At 41.6% G+C, this 22,519-nt stretch overlaps 1 protein-coding gene across 2 annotated transcripts in view; it reads right to left on the minus strand.

Annotated features, from left to right (window-relative positions):
- Positions 1 to 21,533, minus strand: part of LOC116670118 (connector enhancer of kinase suppressor of ras 3) — a 49,707-nt gene extending 28,174 nt beyond the window's left edge. For both annotated transcript variants that reach the window (XM_032500451.1, XM_032500450.1), the window contains exons 1-2: positions 21,270 to 21,533; positions 4,366 to 4,529 (exon numbers count right to left, since the gene is read on the minus strand). In XM_032500451.1, the coding sequence (XP_032356342.1) occupies positions 4,366 to 4,529; positions 21,270 to 21,321 (216 nt within the window). In that variant the 5' untranslated portion in view covers positions 21,322 to 21,533. The remainder of the gene's footprint in view (positions 1 to 4,365; positions 4,530 to 21,269) is intronic.
- Positions 21,534 to 22,519: the final 986 nt, after the last annotated feature.

Below are 22,519 nucleotides of genomic sequence, written 5' to 3' on the forward strand. Positions count from 1 at the left end.
GCGCACAGAATACAAATCTGCTCCCTAGGTTAAATAGACAGTGCGCACGGATTCATAATCTGTGCTCTAGGTTTTATAAGTATGAGCAAAGCAGAAAAGATATTCATAGATTCAAACTTCTGGGATCAATTACTCTATAGAAAATTGATATTAAATTGCAAAAGACGCATTTTTCCTAACATATTTAAAACGAGCAGTCCTCCGACTTGGAGAAATAACATTGGTCTCTAGTAGCAGCCGGCAGCGCTTATTGACTATAAACTCCACACAACAAAATATTAATTTAATGATTAAATAATTATATTATTATTATTATTACTCAATTATAACTTGTTTCCTCCTAGTTGTACTACAGCACTTCCTGTTAAAAAATAAGTTTGGAGACACTACCTTATTTACTCATTAAATTAATGGATATTTTTGTGTTGGTGTTGTAGTTTATAGACGGTCTCTAAGCACCGCTGGCTGCTACTAGAGACCAGTGTTGTTTCTCCAGGTTGGAGGATGGCTCTTTTTGAATTTTTTTTTTTTCATAGCTCATTGTTAACCTTACTGCGTTAGGAAAGATCAAAGTCTTTTGTGATTCAATGTCATTTCGCTATAGAGTAATTGGTCCCAGAAGTTCGAATCTGAATATCTTTCCAACTTTGCTCACGTTTATAAAACCAAGAGAACGGATTATGAATTTGTGCGCATGGTCTAGTTTTCTAGACCGCAGGGGGGCTTTGTACGTCTGAGACTGCTCAAGAGCATATATCAAATATTTGAAAAGGCTTGTTTTAAAGTCTTTGTTTTGACTGAATAAATGGGTTTGGGAGTAATGTGTTAGTTAAAAGTAAACAGTCTGGCTCTTGTCCTGGTAAATATCAGCTTACACAGTGTTGCATCGCTGTCAGCAAGGCTGCTGTATGTGTGATGTGCCAGCAGCTAAATATGTTTAGCAAGGACTAAAACAGCACGTGTTTGAGAAATAATGGAGATCTGTAAGTGGTTAGTGTCTGCTTTTATTTCATTGCCTTTCTCCAACATGATTTAAAAATCCACAACATACAAATCATTCTACTTAGTAAGTTCTCAAGGATTCACTGGAATAACTAATAATCATACAGTAGCTGAAGGCAGCCTTACTCATGGCACACTTAACATGGAATGGATTGTTGAAACATCATAAATGATAAATAAACTCAGGTAATATAAAGAAAAAAAGGAAAAATAATTATTTGATGGTTCGGTTTCTCATTCAGTCTTCCACACAATGAAATCTGAACTGTAGCACAAAGGCAGTGCGAGTGTTTTCTAGATCAAACATCTCTCCTGGCTTTTTCATTAGCAGGCGAATCACCCAGTCACAGCAGTTCTAACTGGCCCACAGATGTCCAGAAAGCATTTGTCCCACACTGCCAGTTGAGTTAAAAAAAAATTCTGAGCTAAATCTGTGGTTCCAGTTGAATAAATGAGATTCCTTCTAATAACATTTCATCCTTTTCAGTACCTTTTTATAGACATTTAGTTCATCTAGAAAAAAAAAGACTGCAGAAGCTTTTTTTTCCGGTTGGCTCTACAGTAGTTGGGGCTCATATACACTGGTATACATGTTTTTGGGAGAAATGGAGAACAGCTATCACAATACAGCGCTTCCTGCCATGCATCCGACTTGACTATAATAGATACAAATGCCTGTAGCTCAGACAGAGAGTGTGTGCATTTGTGTGTGTTGCAATAATGTGACATCTAAGGTTAAGGGTTACTTTATACCTTGGGACAGATTTCTCCCTAGGCAATGGTAAAATACATTCACAGCAGCTCTGCGACTCATGACCAGGCAAGATGATGCGTCATATACTGTATGTTCAATGACTGCAACGCCTGTCTTAGTGCGGGTCGCTGGGGTCTGAGAATAAATAAAGAAGTGTTGGGTTTCAACTCTGCACAAGACATCATGGCTTAGAGAAGACCAGTCAAATGAATTGAAATGTTCTCTCTTTGTCCCTAGGCAGCAGTTAGCTCTCGATAGCTTTTAGGTGGAAGAGAAGCACGAGTATAGAGGTTTCCGCAAGGGCTGTTGGCTTGTAACGTTAGGTCCTTGGTCATTATGATAAAGGTTTGACACTGCTAACAGGACAGCTCAGGTCCCTGATATACAAAAAGTTAAAATCTTTAAAATATGTGCACATGCTTAAACGTTAAAAATTCAGGAGCAAAGCCTGGTAGCAAAGTGTCTCACAGATGAATGTGACTGCAGTAACAAGAAGTGTCTGACCTAACAATAAACAAAAAGAGAGAAAGTGGGGGGAGAGTGTGAGAGCTTGTGGGGGTTTCCGGTGCTAGTGGCCTGTGTTTCTGTCGGTAGTAGTGACCTTGCCTCGGTTAAAGCTAATTGAATTGGGGGCCTCACTTCCTCCCATGGGGCATGTCTCCCACAAGGCCTCAATCTTAATAAGGAAACCCATAACGGACAAAAAGCATTTAGCCAGACTGCGTCAGTGAGAGGTTGCAGAGAGTCCAGCATTACTGGCCTAAAGTTAGAAGGGACAGAAATGTGCCAAAACACTCAGTAATTGCTTAAGACTAAACAGTGAAACACACACACAGACACTGTGCTAAAAACTAACAGCTCACTTTGATGGGAGAATAAATTCCACATGCAAGGAAAAGGGTTTACTTAAATTAACAAAAACATGCTGATGAGGCATTTTGGAGGCCAGATTTATGAAGCCGCTCAAGAGGAAAATGCCTTGAAATATTACTGCCATGATGTCAAGATTCTAGGGATGAACAAAAATCTGGGCCTTTACTTTTAAGAGTAAAAGAGGTCATGTACCACAGAATGTACCATATGGTACATATTCTATGATGAGTAAATCTATCAAACCAAAAAAAGGCACCCATGTATGCGCCAAGTGCTTCCAGGTGTCCACATTCAGTGGTTGCAGGTAGAGGACATACTGTTAACAGGTGTAGGGCAGGTTGCTTATCTTAGCTTTCTGGAGAATGAGAAACAATGGAAGCATGTATTGATTGGGTGAAAGTTAGGTCTATCAAATCTTAATACCCTTTAATACCCCTGTTTACCCCAGGTAAACTCGTACACTGTCTGGTTTGACCTTGGTCATCAAAAAATACAGACGCATAGATTTCAAGATTGTAGCTACAAGCTGCCATGTAGACTGTATATTTTATGAGATGCGAGTAATGATGAGAGTTGTTTGCAAACCACACACTAAATCCTACGTTTTTGCTTCACACAGGATCCAGAGGCTATAACATTTGTTGAGCCAAACCCATTTGACCTACAGCTTTCAGATCAACATCAATGCATGATGTAGCCGCGTGTAGGAGAGAGACGATTGAACTGCTTCAGGGAAAAAATAACCATGCCCCAAACATTTAATGTAAAGCATTTTAAGAGAGCATAAATGCTGACACTGATCAAAACGCAGGGACCACAATCTGGGACTTTTATGGCACAGGAAGTGATAAAACTCTATATCGATCCCATCTGCTGGAAAACCTGGTTCTCTTTCAGTTAGAGCATGGACAGTTTGCCTCACTCTTTTTCTCGCGGCGCGAACAAACAAACACACACACACACACACACACACACACACACACACACACACACACACACACACACACACACACACACACACACACACACACACACACACACACACACACACACACACACACACACACACACACACACACACACACACACACAGGCAGTTCTTCTAGGAGCTATGCGCTGTGATGATGGACAAAAGAGCAATGGTTCGCTCCCAAAGTGACTAATAGTTGAACAGCAACCAAAAAACAAATATACATTGTGTTTGTATGTATTTTGTGTGTAAAGGACACTTAACCTGTAAGGCACAGTGTGGAGCGTGTTCTTATCTATCCAACAGATCAAACTGTCACTTGTCGCCATATGACTATCACTTACTTCCTCTTATAATCTAACAGTTTCTAACTGCCAAATCTAGCCCAAGGCCCTTTTGACGCAATGTGTCCTCTTCCTGAGTGACAGTGCTGTTCCCCAATGTCCTTGGGCTGCTTTGTGTGTTGTGGTGTCTCCCCACCCTGATAAGCAGTATGGAAAATGATCGGCCTTTGCATTTCTGCATTGCTGGTTCCTTTAGCTGTCGAACCATAAACTACAGGCTGTTTTTCTTTTTTAGGGAAGGCACACTGAGAGCGACGGGGAGGGACAGTGACGTGACAAAAGCCCCTGTTTTGTCACAAATCCTTCCTGAAGATACAGTTGTGTCCCTCATGATGTGTGTGCTTTTACCTGTTTATCCATTCTACTGTATCTGGAACACACATCACATTAGCCACACACACTCGCAGTGGAGGTCTACTGACCAGAGCGCAGAGCAGATCGACAGCCTCCAACACCAGTTCCTGGTGTCCAATCCTGGCCACGCCAAGCTCCTCCAGGTCTTGATGTGTGATCTTCAGTAGCTGCTCCCCACTGATCTTCTCCCGCTCAAAGTTGCTCACATACTGCTGCAGGTTGTCATCCAAACCTGGACACACAAAATAAAAAAGGCAAATGCAGGGACTCAGACATTTAAAGAACAGATCAGTCTGCTTTGCTACCGTAGAAAGTTTCTGTTCAACTGTCATATGCTAAATCTATTTGCCCCATTGCAAACCAAAATTAATTCTAATAGTGTAAGTGTGCATGTACAGTGCAGATAAGGAACAGGTGGGAGTGCTCTCTTTGCTAGACAAACACACCAACAACAGAGTAACGGTTGTGACCTTTAGGTTTGTTGGTGGGTTAAACAATGGAGGGCTATATTTGTGAGTATATGGGTGAGTGTATGGGGGTGTGTGTGTGTATGGGTGTGGGCGTTTAAAAACAAACGTACCAGTGTCATGGTCTGTGCTACTATTTGGAGCACCAATAACAAATGAGATAGTTACACTACCAACTGCGCGGGTGATTGAACATTCAAGGATGTAACTCACATAATTATACTGTGAACTGTAGTGAACTGCAAAAGGCTTTTCTGATACTGTAGAATAAGTTAAATACAGTGTCTCTCGGTGGATCTTCAAGTTAGACAACAGTGTGTGTGTGTGTTTTTAACTGTGGGTGTAGAAGTAAACACCATCTTTCTTTCCATCAAAGAGTGCACAGAGAAGGGCAGCTGCAGATACATGGCCCTGCGCCCTGCTTTTCTGAAAGACCTGTCAGCTGAAAGACACACTTGCTCCCTCTAATCATACCGCACACACTTACAAATAATGTTCTTCAGTGTGAGACAGGGTTGGTCAATCCATTTTCAGTTTGACAATCAAGTAAAAAACAACAACTTAGGAACATGTAACTTAACAGCAGATAACGGCATCCATATAAAATGTATGCCATAGAACCACTGGGTGTGTTCTGTGGTCATTGAGCCATTTTTGTGGCTTTATGCCTCTGCGACACTGTGTGTGTGTGTGTGTGTGTGTGTTTTAGAGTGCGGATCGGGCCGCATTTTAATAAGCGGTTTAATTTGAAATTTCCAATGTTAACCTTTCCTGATTGCTTTGTTTGAATACAAATGAACGAATCAACGTCGGGGTTGAAATCCTGTTTCTGGTGAGCAAATAAATAAACTTGGCTTTCAGTCTTGGGTTTATTTCGGACACCGCACACACTGTGTACAAAACTTAAACTTATTCCACCAACTGGTCACATCTACACGTCTGCTTCCTCTCTCTCTCTCTCGCTCTCTCTCTCTCTCTCTCTCTCTCTCTCTCTCACTTCTGCCCACTTTCCACACACACAGACCCACCAAACGCACTGAGCTCTCTTAAAGGAGCCGCAGCACCACCTTACAACAAATGCCTTACCGTGCTGATGTGACCAAGCCCGATCCAAACATCATTTCTCGGTTCAGGTATCCATCCTCTAGTGTGTGTGTGTGTGTGTGTGTGTGTGTGTGTGTGTGTGTGTGTGTCTCTCTCAAAGCATCAGGGTACACACTATACATACAATCTACTTATTTTCCATATGTCCATATTATGCTCATTTTCAGGTTCATAATTGTATTTTGAGGTTGTGCCAATCTTGTTTTCACCCTGTTTGTTTGGGTTTCTGTTTAAGCTACAGAGTGAGACATATCTACGTATACTATCTTTGTTGGGAGTCACACATGCGCTGTAGCTAGGTAAGATCACATCAGCTAGATAACTCTTTCTCCAACACTGGTCAGTACAAGGCAGGATTAGCTGGGAGACTTCTTCTAAACAAGGCCACATGAAAAAAATGCAAATTAAGGTTTAGACAAACTGATTAGGCTTAAAAGGCCCTTCTCAATCAGCTTCTAATTGAGTGATGAACACACAATTTTCTGCCAATGTTGGAACATTTTGATTATATCATATATTAGAGATGGTCTCTTCTCACTGGTTTAAAATAGGCATGACTAAATAAAAAAAATAAAAAAATCAAACGGAAATATTCGATATGCTGAATAGATTTCAGTACAGTGTTAACAAGGCTAAACAAATACAAGAACACAAAACATGCTACCTGCTTTACAGTTCCTCAACATTCCAGTATTGCAGTCTTTTGAGATAAATGTTTATTAGAAAGTGACATCACAGTAACACTACACATCTGAATATGCTGCATTGTGTAGCCCCTGGGCTCACACTACAGACTCCCCTTTAAGGCCATTAAAATTCCACTATGGCATCAAAGTTCATTCATGACAGCATTTTCAGTCTTTGAGAAAATATCTGTGAGAGCTCAAGTCACCTCCACTGTGTCAAAGTGAAATTCCATCATGGCTTGTTAACCATTAGCCTCTACACAAGTCAAGTCTAGTTAAGCTCATTGGATTTTTCTCATTCCTTGGCATGCTAATTCAGAAGCAAGACTTTGGAGAATTTTAAGCTTAACCCCTAACAGGCCAACAGCGGGAGAATCCACATCACATTGTAATTAAGTACTGGTCTGATCCCACAACACAAACAAACAAAAACTGTCACGTGAATGCCATCAAATAAAAACAATGACTTGGATCAAAGAGGGGGAGGGGGGATTTCTCCTTCCTGCTGTGTTTAAAAGGCATTTCCTTTGAAAGGGTGCCACTCTCCTCACCAACCACAATAAGAAAGGGTAGAAGGGAAACGTGTGGTTCAGCTTACAATTAGACTTACTGATGCATTACAGTGCGTGTGTATGTGCGTGTGTGTGTGTGTTAAGCTTGGCTGCCGTAAACCACACAATATCATCTAGACAGACTAGATATGGAAAAACAGTCTGGAAAGGAATGAAGTGGGAGTGGGAGGAATGAATCTGCAACCGCTAATTGATGATTAAGGGGTCTATCCTCTCCTCTAGACTGATTTCACTTTCATTCATTCACTGGCAAATGTTTTCTTTGCACATATTCACATACACCCACAATTGTAAGTGCGTTTATGTGCATTAGAGAAAGAAACCTACTACTTTAAATGGTATCAGTGATTGAGGACTCAACCATTGACACCTTCTGAATAAACGAGGGGTGTCCCTACTGTGGGGCTTATAAAATATTTATTGGGCCTGGATCAATGGCAGCTGGGGTGTGTGTATGTGTGTGAGACTATCAATTTTCATTAAAAGGTAGAGTAACTGGTAAAGGAGATATAGTGTCACGTAATTGTGAATTGAGCAAAGGGGTAAGCACAAGGGAGGACTGTGTGAATGCTCTTCAACAGCCCGCGCAGGATGAAACACTTAGGAGGAATTTTATGGCCTCTGTGAACCATGTGGCAAATGTCCTCAAACCAGAGCAAGTGGCTGTGACTGTGTAGCAGAGGCACAGGCACACAGTACCAATGTCAAATTCAATCACATTGCCAAAAAGCTGGACAAATATTCATTGCCCCCCCACAATAAAACTTCATTGTCATTACAACTTAACTGAAATGTCAAAACTCATGACAGGCTATACTAACTATACCAGACATGAAAGCTTGGTACAATGTTGCAATAACACAAAATACCAATTATCCTAATAAAGAGTTCATTCCCAACTTGAGTGGTCTGTTTCTAGAATGATTTTAGGGTGGTTTTCATAAAATTGTAAAAGAGAAGATCAAAAGCAAACCAGATAGCACTCAAAAGGCTGCAAAATTCTCTCAATTGCCTGTAACAGTAACAAATTAAATCTATAGATGTGGATCCAGATCTGAGTCAAAACGAATACGCAATTAATTATTAAGTCGAATGAAAGAGAATTATTTTGATAATTTATTAGGTCATTTATGAAGAACAATTATATCCTATTCCAGCTTCTCTGATGTGAGAATTTGCTGTATTTTCTCCAGTTCATACAATTAGAAACTGAATATATGTTGTGGATTTAATGGAGGAAAACATAAACAGCAATTTGAAGACATCACCTTGGGATATTATGAGACTATTTGTTCTGACATTTTATAGTTAATTTAGAATCAATTAATAAAAATATCAAGAATGGTCTGACAGTAGCATTGTACAAACTCTACTAAAACTATAATCATTTTGATTGCACTCCATTCTAAAAGTTTTCACATATAGTTAAAAAAGACATGCATGAAGAGGGCATCTGAATGAAATCTGGGTCCAACAAGCAAACACAGAATAGGAGGGGACTATCTGTGTCTCAGTATGGCACCTGCTGTTCACTGTGGGGTCTTTCTTACCACCCACCAATTCCCATTCAGTAGACATTGATTATGTGGAGAACAGGTTATCAACGCAACAGTTTCAGTGTGTAGATGGGGACGGAGAGAGAGCGAGAGACACACACAGACAGACAGACAGACAGACAGACACACACGAGCAAGAACCCCAGATTCCGTAGTCTGAATGCAACTAGTGCAACCAGATCTGTTAGAGGCCTTCGAGCTCTACAGACTACTTAAAGGCTGTGTAAGCACACATTTTGGCAATGTAAACAATGGGACCCTTCCGCTCGCAAATGGCTGCTCTATTCTTGTCATAATCTCTAACATTTCCCATCTGTACAGAAGCAAGAAAAACAGCACATTGTGTGTTAAATGGCCAAGTATGTGAGAGCTCAGGAACCATTGAATTAGTGTGATGAAAAAGTCATAAGTACAGGTTTGTACATCAAGTCTTATACAAGTGCAGTGCTCTGTCTGATCTATGATCAATTGTGATCAACAATGCTTTCAGTGCAGCCTTTGGTTGCCAACTTTTCGTTCTCAGGGGTTTGATTACACCAGAAAAGAACCAACAGTCTTTCACCTCCTACAGAAAGAATGAAACTAGCTCCCTCCTCTTCACCTCCCCCATCTTTCAACCCCACCCTGTGCTCCCAGTGGGAGCTTCAGCCTCCCTGTAACACACACACACACACACACACACACACACACACACACACACACACACACAACACACACACACCACACACACAACACACACACACCCACACACCACACACACCACACACACACACACACACACACACACACACCACCACACACACACCACACACACCACACACACACACACACACACACACCACACACACACCACACCACACACACACACACACACACACACAGGGCTGGCAAGTGGGAAAAGCTACTGGGTGTAGAATAGCAAAGCCACTGTAACTCTGCTGTCTTTATTTGTCAGCCAGGCCGAAGCTGCAGGGAACGGAATTTCACTCATTGTTCTCCGCTGAGCAGCTCCATTGTGGGAATTCACTGCACCCTGGCACAATGGTCTCTGGATGGACCAGGCCGTACTGTAATTAGAAAAAAAGAAAAAGCTCCTCTCGGCTACTGCTAAGCTATCCTCTAACGCATGACTTCACAAGAAAACAAAGCCTGTACACACACACACTGGGCTTCCAATGGGAACTGGGGATAGGAGTTAGACAATGGTGCTCTCCATCAAGCGTGTTGTCTCCTGATCTAAAAACAATAATGTTACAGCTTTTGATCAGACTCTTCACACCTAATCATTTGGCTTTATGGTTGCTTTTAATCAGTTGCTTTTCTAATAGTGGGGCAAAGTTATACGTTGTTGTGCAATGTTTCAAAATACTGACAGCTGTTTCCATGATATTTCTGCAGCAACTGAAACTGCACTGGAGATAGGTTTGGATACTGACAATAAATATCTCTGACAGCTTAACAGACTATGACCCTGTGTGACCCATGTTTTAATCTTATCATTGCTTCCTCCAGCTAACAAAGAGTGTTTCACTTCATGTACCCTAATCTTAAAAACAGACAACTACAAAATGGCAGTGACATGTCCCGAGTGGGCTTCCTAAATGAGAAAAAGCAGCTGAGGTTTGTCCCTGCACAAGCAGACAAAAGCAGCTCTGTCTCTTACAGGGTGATGGACAATGACTGATGAAAGAAAGGAGGGGGGGGGGGCTGTCGTGGTTTAAACACATCAGCAACTATCTGTGCCAGCCCCTGGGCTCAGTTAATCCCCAATTCTAGAAGCACCCAACCCCAATCAAATTGCCGGTATCCAGTCAGATTTCCAAGTTTGAGGGCGTTTTGGACCGCTTAGTTAATATTGGTGAGGTGAGAGGTGACGTCTGGAAACAAAGCAGATCAGAGGCCCACAGGAGGTCATTGAAGGGTACTTTGGCTGATCACATGACCTGATACATGATGACTTCTGGTGCTAAACAGATCAGGAGAGAGAGGAAAAACAAGGTAGAAACAGTAGAGGAAGAGATAAAGCAGACTGCTGCAGGGGCCTTATTGACCGTCTTTGCATACCTACATCAACCAAAACAGTTGTTTCTTAAGCTAAGGGCGTGGGAAAAAAAACAAAAAAACTGGTTGTCTGGGTTGATGAGTTTGCAACCTGATACATTATTTGTTTTTCTATCGTCTTCCTGCCCATACAGTTCTTAACATCGAACGTGTGGCCTGTCATCTTTTGCCACTGTTCACTAGGGCTGTAATGATACGTGTATTTGTTCGCTCAGCCTCGGTCTGGTACACCCTGTAACCCAAACAATTACTGTCAAAATAGTCTATTAATGTCTACTTTCTGTATGAAACGGAAATTCTAGTGTGCATGCTTTTTAACTGTATAGTTTATACAGTGCACCAGTTGTTGACTTCTCAGCAGAAGCATGCTAGTTTGCGTTAGCCGGCTCAATGTATCTAGCCGGTCAGGCTGCCGATCAGTTCACCTATCTGCGTTCTCAAGTAACCACGATTGGACAATTTAAAAAGTGTTAGGAATGTCCCATGTCTTCTTCACGTTGTGCCTGCCCTGTATAATTGAGTGCAAACTGTTGAGCCCTACGATAAAAGAATTACACTTTACATTACAGACATTTGTGATATTTTGGTTTTGTATCATCTTCATGTAGTTGTGATTTGTAAACTTATAATGGTGGTAAACACAGAGATATCTCTGATTTATTTAACAGTTCAGCACAGGGATATTCAAAGACAGATTGGAAAAGCTGCATGTACAGTTTCCTGAAATGACATGAGTCAGTGATACTGTGTGCAGGGGAGCAACCCAATGCTTATGTGTAGGACAGGGGCAGGGGTTGGAGCAATAACCTCTGAGGGCAACATAAACACATATCACTCTCCAGCCAGTCGGCCGCCTGGCCACGCTGCAGCTCGTTACAACTAGCATAAACACCCACTAAAGAAAGCACTACACCCACGCAACAATCTATCGTCTTTCCTGGCCCCTCCAACGTTTATATTGTTGTGGTTTTGCCTGTTGACATCTATCCCTAGATAGTCACAGTCTTTGTGTCTTGAAAGTGCACAGTACAATAGGGACTGTCACTTTTGGAATCTGGGAATGGTCTTATGTTTTCCAGTTTTAATCACAATAGGTGTTAAATTAGAAGGCAACTAAGACACTGACTGTGTGGCTTGAGAGTCACAACTAAAATGGGATGTGGCATAACAGATTGTGCAGTTTGTGTAGTTTGTGTGTCAACAGAATTTCTAAAAACACTCACTTTGCTACAACCTATACATCATTTCCCTAAGACAAAAACTATAATTAAAGACCGCCGTTCTTTACAAAGAGACAAAGATGGGGGGGAAAGAGGCCAAAAACCAGGCGAACAAAAGACAAAATGACCACTTTTGAGTGTAGATATCCCCCATCAAAGTTAACCCATAGGTCCATAGCCTGTGAGACACAAACATGTCACAGAAAAAACCCACAGGAAACTCAGTTTAGTTCTTTTATTCCCATCACATGTATGGATTATGATCAGGGTGGCCCTACACCCTGATTACAGAGCAATTTACCAGCACCATAATAGCTGCCTATGGAAAACCACAATTAAGATGAGCAAGGTTGGGTGGAGGAAATGTGCCCCACTTGTTTAGTTTGCCATGGGAATAGTGTGCTAGCACTGCATGTGGTTATATTTTCTTCTTCTTCTTCCAACTTAACAATATGACAGACAGAAACAAGCCGTTAATTAAAGATAGCTTCATATCGCCCCTGTGGCAGAGTGTAGCACTTGCTTTATTCCTAATGGGGTTCCCTATGAGCATCTTTGGATAAGAACCTGCTAAGTGCCATAAATCTCCCAGAAGGTGAATCCCCCCTTAAATCTTGTTAAAAACCCTGGCTGGAAATGTAGAAAGAAAGTCCACTGGCAAGCCAAGCAGAGGATTTACTCGATTAAAACCGACAGCGGGTCTATCTCTGACTCTAGGACAGTGGAGAGCCGGTCCTCAGCATACCCAGGCTAAACCCAGCAAGAACGCTTCACTGGTACAGCGCAAAGTGCTACTGGTAGTCACCCCCTCAGTCATAATGGTTGCCAACAAAGAGCCAAAGCACTGGCTGGAGCTCTAAATAAAATGAAGGTTACTATAGTAACGGGGGAAGTGGGAAGAGGTTGAGGGGATGATGGGGCAAATGAAGGTTTGAGGAAGTTAGAAGAGGCTGAAGGAGAGAGAGAAGACAAGAGGAGAATGTGACCACAATCCAAGGATTTATAGCTGGCTTGTGTCCAGGTCAGAGGAGGAGGAGCGGGGTCAAAAGGATTGAGAGCATCATTAGTCCATCTACCCTCTGTGTAGAAGACCAATTAAAAAAACAACACCACACACACGCACACAGTCAGCTTTCCCACACAAAAATCCCAATGACTCATTTCTCTAAATAAGACAAAAAGGAGTGAATATAACAAAGAATTATGCAATGTAAGACATCACTCTGGCAGCCTACAGGCAGTGTGCAGCTGATCCCGTTCTCCCAGCTGCGAGGGGGGCCGATGAGTCATCTTCCGTGAAAGGTAGCAAAGAGAGTGTTGCCCGCAGGCCGGGACAGGGCGCCTGTGACGCAGCATCCAGACCATACAGTCGATTTGCATGCTGTGCTTACTCTACTGTCTCTCCAACTTACATGGTTTGAGATGTGTCTGTTTATTTATTTCATTTATAAGGACAATGCACATTAATCAACCTTTCTGGAAATGACACACACACACACACACACACACACACACACACACACACACACACACACAAAACACAAACACACACACACACCACACACACACAACACACACACACACACACACACACACACACCACACACACACACACACACACACACACACACACACACACACACACACACACACACACACACACACACACACACACACACACACACACACACACACACACACACACCACACACACACACACACACACACACACACACACACACACACAACACACACAACACACCACACACACAAACACACCACCACACACAAACACCACATGTGGATCTCCCTCACAGTAGCCATGACATGGTAAGAAAGGGAGAGCCACGTTTCTATAAATGATAAATGTATTGTTGACTGGAAAGGGTGCCACATACAAACAGATGAAATGCAGGTGAGAGGGTTTTCCCAGGTGCTTGCACCAATTTAAACAAAAAAGGACGGAACAACAGATTCTCCTGTCATTGTTTCTTCAGGCCGAGAAATTTCTCAAAGAGGAGCCACCACACCCTGCTTAAACAAATTCAAAACCCACATTTTGCTCTTATGTCGTTTGTACAATTTATTGAATTGCGATTGAGGGAAGAAGATGTTTTTGTTTGGAACTTTCTAAGAGTTTAAGTCAAGATAAGTTGAGATAGGACATGAGCTTTATCAAGTTCCAGCCTCCAGCAGAAACAGAGGTTTTTAAATCCAGTAGGTTGAGAGATTTCACAACAAATTCCAATTTGACAAAGCAAGTCAGGGTGGTTTTATCATAGCTGACCTGTATCCTGATAAGTTAGCTTCATGTTAGACGTGTTGCCTGTCGGAAGAGCAAACACCTATTACATGGGTGACAATAATAAACAATATGACAATAATAAAACACCTGTGATAGGAAAGTCCGGAGGAAGATGGACAAAAAGTACAAGAGATCCTTTGAAAGACAGTACGAATGACTTCACTGCTTTTGTTTCGTAAACATGTCAGTCGGCTCCCTTGGGGACTTTCAAGCAAAACAAAATAAAAACAGAAGCTTGGCACACTTGTGTCCTCTTATCAGCTGTTTGACCTTTCCATAATAGAGTAATATACACCTTAGTGTTCAGTAAACCTGCATGAAAAACAAAGATAACCATGAAGAAAGTATGGGGCTTCCCTTTAATCATCCAGGTGTTTTTTAGTTTCCCGGTTAAAAGTTAAAATAAAAGCTTTCATCCATCCAGGGTCCCATGGAGCCATGCTGACAGTGGGCCTCAAGGCTCATCAATGCTGTGAAAACACAGACTAACCCTTTACAGCTGTCTTATCTATCAGCACTCTATAATGTAACAAGTAAACAAGAGAGTTGGCAGTCTCAGATCGCCTCCATGCAATAATTAGTATTGCATGGAGGCTATGATGTTACATACCAACACAACACTATTCTGCAAGTACAAACATTGTAATGCAAAATGAAAGACAGTAGATTCTCTTATTAACCATAAGATTGTATTTCCTACAGGGACGGCAGATTTAAACTGTGTGAATAGCCAGGAATTCATTCAGTCTCTGTGGAAGACTGGGAAAAAATGGACTAGTCTGAACATGTTCTGAACAAGCTCTGATCTGGCATCTACCCAAGTGCCCGGCTAACCTCAAAAGTGGGTAACAGTTCATAAAACTACAGATCACTTCATAATCATAATGACATTACACTCCATTACAGAGTAAGCTGGTGGCGGGATGAAAGAGCTTTGTGTGTATTTGGTCAGTGAGGGGTGCCATCAACTCAACCAAGTTCAGCATTTTAAATCCGTTTAAGAGCAACAATGGACATGTGTGACCTGTTTTGACAACTCATTCACAGAGCTACTGGTTTAGTTTGGTAGGGGAAAAAACAGCAGTTGACTGCATTCCTCTCATGTTCTGTGGTCATTTGAGCATAAATGCATTAGCAGTGCTATGACAGCAATACCAACACAGCCATTTAGGTCCTTTTACCTTCTCTGCAGTTTGAATCATACAATCACAGATCTGGTGTGATTGAAAATTAAGACTTTAATATATCTAAAAAAAAAAACTGAAATGCCCTGACTGTGAGAGTGAGTCTTGAGGCAATGACACCAACACACCAGTGAGCGTGGCCAGATTCACATATCCCTGCACAAGAGGTCAGTCAGCATGCGACCCGTATTTGCACTTGCACCCGCTGTGTCCCCTCAGGTTGGAGCTTTGATTCCCATGGCTTAAGCATGGCACTTCACAGGCCAATGCTCTTAGGGAAGAGCAGGGCCAAATAGCTTGCAGGTCCTGCTAAGCTGAGATCATCTGGGAGATTTGCAATGCACATTTTAGATTTGAATGAAAAGCAAACCGGTCGAGCCCAGGTTGGCAGGCATACGGGGTGACACTTGGTCTTCCTCGCCGGGCACTGAGAGAAGAACTGTTGACTATGCATGCAAATACAAATTGATTTTGGTTTCCTGATAAAAAGCATCAGCCCTGTTAAGTGCTGTACACAATGATGTCTTTAAGTTGATGAAAACACAGACTCTTGTTTTGTCTTTGTCTCCTCCTCGCTAAATTAGGACAATGAAATTAACTATTGATGATTCCTCTAGAAGTCCCCATATGTTAAAGCTCCTGAGGACCCAAGGCTGGCACACCACACATTAAGGCTTGTCCGCTTGTGACAAGTGGATTTTTTGTAGGGCAAGTGGAAAAGACATTTACTTGCCCCACTGGACAAGTGAAAACTTGAAAAAAAAATAAAATCCAATGTTACTTCACTTTATGTGTCACTCTTTGTCTATGTTACTGATTTGAAACAAATACATTTTTTTCCCCACGATCCGGGGCAACGGACGACTAACAATAGACCCGGCGGCAGCGGGTCAGCGGACCGCCAACGTTAAACCCAGCCCGCAGCTCATTCTCTGTAGCGATGCAGCATAAAAGCACGCCAGCCAGCAGGTGTTGGTTGGCTAATGTCAGCTTGCTAATTCTGCCTTAATGTTACCCTGTCACCACATCATAGACAGAAAACAAGCCAAATACAGAAGTCACTCGTGGCGATAGCAGTGCACATCTTGTGGATAAATCATGAAGTTAATCGGACTCATTTAGCATCTGGCTCTCTGCCTCGTAACGTTACTTCTCCACTGCTCGTTTGTCCGTTATTTATTGTAAAACCTCAGTTCTGCGACTTGGCGGATTAAATATCAGCTAATAATCATCTGTAAAGTAGCTACACCTTTTAAATGATGCCTTGGTAAATCAGCCTCTGCCGGAGAAAGAGAAATTGAAGAGAAAAAGAAAAAAAAAAGTTAACAATCCATCGTTAAGTCTAGAAAATTATTTTAGATATAGTATAAGTTCAAGTCACCACTACCTCTGGTGATACACTGCACACCGGCGTGCAAAGTATTACTTTATATATGGAGTTTGGAGATCCTTTTTTCTTGTTGAAGGGGAAATCTAGTTTTGAGACACATTTGTTTCATTTGTATTAATGTTGATAGTATTTGGATGCTTTCAACAGTTTGTTTGAATTCTGCATTAGCAAAACACAAAAATATATATATAAAATGATAATTCTTTACCCGGACAAGTGACTTTTGTGCATGGACAAGTGAAATGTAAATGTACTTGTCCTAAGGACAAATGCCTGAAAAAGTTAATGTCAATCCCTGCCAGGCCGCAGCAGGGTCAACAGGAATGAAACCACAGCAATCCCTTTCAGTCAGCTCTCCCCAGGGGGCATCCTCTTACAGCACTTCCCCTGAACTCTAAAGGCCATTTTCTATGGAAAGGTAACATCTGCCCATCAATGGAACACAATCGATCAATTTTAAAAGCTAAATGGCCAGATAACTGGAAACTGGTAAATGACAAAGACAGGAGTTTTAACTACGGGATGTCAAAATGTCAGATTGACTTTCAACTAAATAAATGATTTCAATTTGTTACTTCCTTGTATATGTGAGGCCACTAGAAGGAGTAGGCAGATTTCCGCTGTTCTTAATGCCAACGTTTAGATTATTTTTAAGACCTGTCATCCGTGATGCATACACAGCCTACAGAATAAGGGTTGCTAAAACGGATTAATGATGCCTGTGGAGGCTATCCAAACATAGAACTCCACTTGTCCGATAGCACTGGCAGTGGATAGTGAGGCAGTGGATGCCTTAATAAGGGTGAGGTGTCTGCACAACGTCTGTTCACACTCCAGTTTAGGAAGTCTCTCTTTTAGCCAGATAAGGATCATGGGCTATCATTGCCCACACCTCACAATCATCACTATTGATAAGGCTGCTGAAGGTACCCATCAGTGGAATCATTTAGCATTTGTGGACTCAGACCCAATGCTGTTATTTTTCCAAGCACCCACTTGGTCAAAGACCAAAGCACATTCAGCACATGTTTCCCACCTCTCTAACAAGCTAATTGCCTCCTCGGCACTTTGGTGTTATTTGAGAGGCAGGATACAGCCACCCACACTCTTGCTACTACTCTTATGTTTCCATCTACATGACAACAATTGCGCTGCATGATGTGGTGAAGGAACACATGTTCAACTTTTATTTGACCATTCACATCAGACTTCTGGTTACGTGTAACATTCACACACAAGACACAACACATCTGGAACTGTAGCTCCATACACATCACTGATAAGCTAATAGAGCGAGCCCTTGTATAGACGTGCAAAACAAGGCTGTTGGGTCTGAAGATGTAGTTCACTAGATCAGCAGGAGTTCTTGCTCAAAATAAACCCATCCCTGAAATCCCCATGCCTAAGCTATGTCCAGATACAGGGCTTTGAAATTTGATTAGCCAGTATTTAAGTATAGAAAATGCTGGAGGATATCCAGCATATACTGAATTTGATAAAAGACACTCAGACAGTAGTTGTGCAGGTTTGCATGTTTGGGATGCTTTGTTCAAACTTGGCACTAGGTGGACAAGTGCGGAGACATAAAATGTAAGTGTGTTTGGTAAATTAGAAACTATTCAGGTGAGTTGGGGCTAAATATTCATCTGACAGTGCCAGCAGTTTACTGCTAAAGCATTTCCCATGTGGATTCAGTCCTATATTTAGAGAATGACTCGCAGCATATGATTTAAACTTTTGACTTTGTGAACATGGGTATGTGGGTCACTGTATTAATGTTACTGGATATAGTTATTCAAATCTATCCATGACCCAATTTTTTGGGGTGTCATACACAACCCAAAATGTAATTAATTAACAGATTAAAAAACATAGTCCTGTGACATCTATGCTGATATTAGAAGAGCGCCTGTTTACCCCATGATAAGCACATGACATATGGAATACCTACCACACAACACCACAGGTCCAGCTGGAAGATCAGAGCTTGTGGTAAAAGAAATGTGCTACAGGGAAACTCCAGCTCCCAAACAAAAAACAAGTGTTTAAAATGAAAGAACCAAAACGTCCTTTCACTGGCAGTAAATCCACCAACCACCGCTTGATCTCCTTGAACAATGCAAGTGATTAACAACAGCCTCAATACACACAATGTCACAGTCCTACTGAGGAAAACAACCTGAGGCAGATGAGAGCAAAGGTCTCCCTACAGTGCTTTCTGGGAGTTTACATTTTTTTCCTCCTCTTATACAGGCACAACAACTCTTGAAACACCCGTGTTTGAGATTGGGTTGAACAGGTCAACGCTGCCATGACGCTGCTCTCGACATGGGTTTTCATTTGGTGGGATGCTGCTTAGCTTTGGTGTGAAATGGATTACACAAACTGTTTTCATCAAGCAACAGTCAGTGGTTACATGCTATGTTGTGGCTGTGTACTGTACAGCGGTCACTGACGAGTCGACAACACAAGGTCTTTTCTCTTCTTTAAACGCCCTTGGCGACTTCTGGCCTTGGACACCAAGATGTTAAATACAATTGTGGAGCACGAGCTGACACAAACGTTAATTAGTCTTAAAAACATGAATTAAGACTTGACACCACCAACAATGCCCTCCAACCAAAGCAAAGGGCTATTTAGCCTTGTTGGACTACAACAAAGAAAGTTTACAGACAGTAAAAGTGTACAGACAACACTGCAGTGACCACTTTTGGCTAAATTCATTATAACCCTGTTTAACAATGAGAGAATGACCTGATACTTGCCCATCACTTGTTATGATCAAATATAAGTTGACCCTGTGTTTAACACCCCATGTTCACGCACTGGGCTTGTATCTGAATGGGATATATGAAATATTACCACAAAAGGGTTTGCTGTCATTTCAGTAAACTCACTTCTACCACGTCTGTAAGGATTTGAAAAACCACTGGTAAAGACCTATAGAGACAACTGCTGAGTCAGATTGGCAGGAGCCTGACAGCAATGGGGGCTGTGTTGACAACTAATCCCCCCCATCCATGCGTGCCCTGGCCGAAGCTCTACCCTGGCTGAAGCTCTTTTCAGTGGACACACTGACACTAACCCCTCCACAATCCCCTTTAGCTACCAACTATAGATGATCACTGGCAGGCATGCCTCAATCAGCAGATACTGCCCTAAAACACCATCATAGTTCAAAATCGGGAGAAAAAAGCTTACCCTGAGATACAAATTGTGAGAATAAAGCAAACCACCGGCCATATTAACAGCCAATTACTCCTTTTGAAGACACACTTTTTGTGTTTAGGACGATAGATTTCCATCCGTACTTCACATGGGCCTAACATTGGGTGTCCCTCACCAGACATAGCTATGCTGTGACTGAACTCGGATTCAAAGCGTTGCCTACTGTATGATGTCATTGCCATAGCAAGCACTTTTTTTAACTCTTTAAACAGGTATGGCTTTTATGGAGTGTCAGCTCCTAAATAGCACAAAAAACAGAGCTCTGGTTGCAAAGTGATGAATGGAGTTACAATCATTTTAACTCTCTCAAAGATGCCTCTATATTGTTTCTGTTTAGAGTATGTATATGTTGTGTATATATTAGTGTGTATATTTCTGTTTTGGTTGACATGTATGTGTAAGCACAGTGTGAGTAACAATGCTCCAAAGACCAATTCCTCGTATGTGTCCTCATACCTGGCGAATAAAGCTGATTCTGATTCTGAGAGCAGGCGACACCACGACACTGATTTCAAAACTGAGGTCAACATCAAAACGAGTAACGTTGCTGGTTACGCACAGCCGAAGTATTACTTAAACAATGGGGACAATGAGTGAGTAGACCGTGACTCTGTTCACGTCGTCCTAACTAGTTCAATAAACAACAAAACTGGTTTTAGATTTAAGACTCTGAGGCAAAACGCTGCCAGATTAGAGTCCGTGGTCTAAATTGTTACTGACATCGGGATATGTGACAAAGAAACGTTTGGAAACCAGTGCTTCAGTGACTGAATCAAACACTTCTTCTCTATCTCCAATAGTGTTGAAGTCAACTAAGATAATACTTCTCACTAAGAGCAAAGAGGGAACACACAGCACGATTCAAAGGTTCCAATGAACAGCAATTTATCAGAAGTATTCATATTGGACAGACTATCGGACTAGCATACGTGAAATAGCTCTTCTTGCTAACACATGCAACGTTAAGTGAGGGTAATAAAAGAAAATGCAGTCCCATTGTTAAAAGTGCTTCGGTGGAGGTATGTTGTCACCGTCAAACAGGAGCAGTTTCAACGAAACTAGCTCGAGATAACCGAGGAGCGACCGAAAGTTATGCGACAAAGAGCCATTTGAGTACCACCTAATTATGGCGTTAATTGGTTATTGTTTACGTCAAGAAAATGCAAATTAACGTTACACATGAAGTGTTACAGACTTACCTCTCATCCAGTCGACAACTTGCTTTGGCGTCCACTTTGTTATAGGCTCCATGACTTCTTTAACACAGTTACAGAGACGAAAATGTGCCCAAGTTTGGCGACAAGGTTCTACAATTACACAAAAAAAAAAATCCTGTCACATTCTTCGCAACAGGTCGGTGCCGTCCGTCTGTTTGTGTACAGCCACTAAACAACTCTGTACAAGCGTGAGAGGAGGCTGGACGAAATCCCCCACAGCTCCTCACCGCCCGGTCTGGGATCAATGCTGCATTCAGGCGCTACCGGGAATACTGGGAAAAATCACTATTTGATTGCAAAGTAACGACCAAGCAAGCCCTAAAAAGGGTTGCGTTTCTCAGCCACATATAAACTGGATCAATATTATTGATTATGTTATTTTCATTGTATTTATATTAAAAGAATTACGTATTGATACGTTTCGGTTTTTTTTTTTACAAATGCGCGTGCTTATCGAAAATAATTTGATCACAATGTATTTCCTCCATTTTTATTCAAAGTAAGTCTTTTTCGATTAATTTGCAAATGTTATATCTATTTCTAAACAAAACCACTTAACAACAGTCTAGTATCAATGTATACGCCCATGATGACCATGAGTATTACCACTTCGTTCTGGACATGAAATCGGAGACGGAATTTACGGAGATCACCTGAATGTGGTGAATGTCGGAAGTTTCTCATCGTCCTCATATGAAACTGGAGGCGTGTAGGTTAACATATCAGACGGTGTATCAAATTTAGGCCTGTTAAAAGAACAGAGAACTGTTTAAAACTTCTTGCTCCTGAAAAAAAACTATCCTAGAATACAGACACCGTGATTCTGTAAACATCATTAAATGGCGGGTGATGTGTCACAGTTAGTGCATAATTAAGTTCAATGTGCATTAAGCATTATTTGTCTATATTCTTTATTAATGAAAAAACACTGAAATGGCATAACTGTCACGACATAAGTCATTAGTGTGCTATTAGCCTCTTCTTTTTTTCAGTAAGCAGTCACCAAAAAAGAATATATAAGAAAATCTTCCATAGCCTATCCATCAGAAGCAGCATGAATGTTTTCTTTATACAACTGACTGTGACTCATGGCTGCTCTCTGTTGGTAACATGCATCATTGCAAGTCATGTAGCAGGCTGCCCTGCAACACATGGTCACTGGTCAACACACATGCTCACAGTAATGCTTCACATTCGATGCAATGTGTTTTTTTTTTTTTTTCAGTGATTGA

Source organism: Etheostoma spectabile, chromosome 20 (genome assembly GCF_008692095.1).
Source record: "Etheostoma spectabile isolate EspeVRDwgs_2016 chromosome 20, UIUC_Espe_1.0, whole genome shotgun sequence".
Taxonomy (NCBI): Eukaryota; Metazoa; Chordata; class Actinopteri; order Perciformes; family Percidae; genus Etheostoma; species Etheostoma spectabile.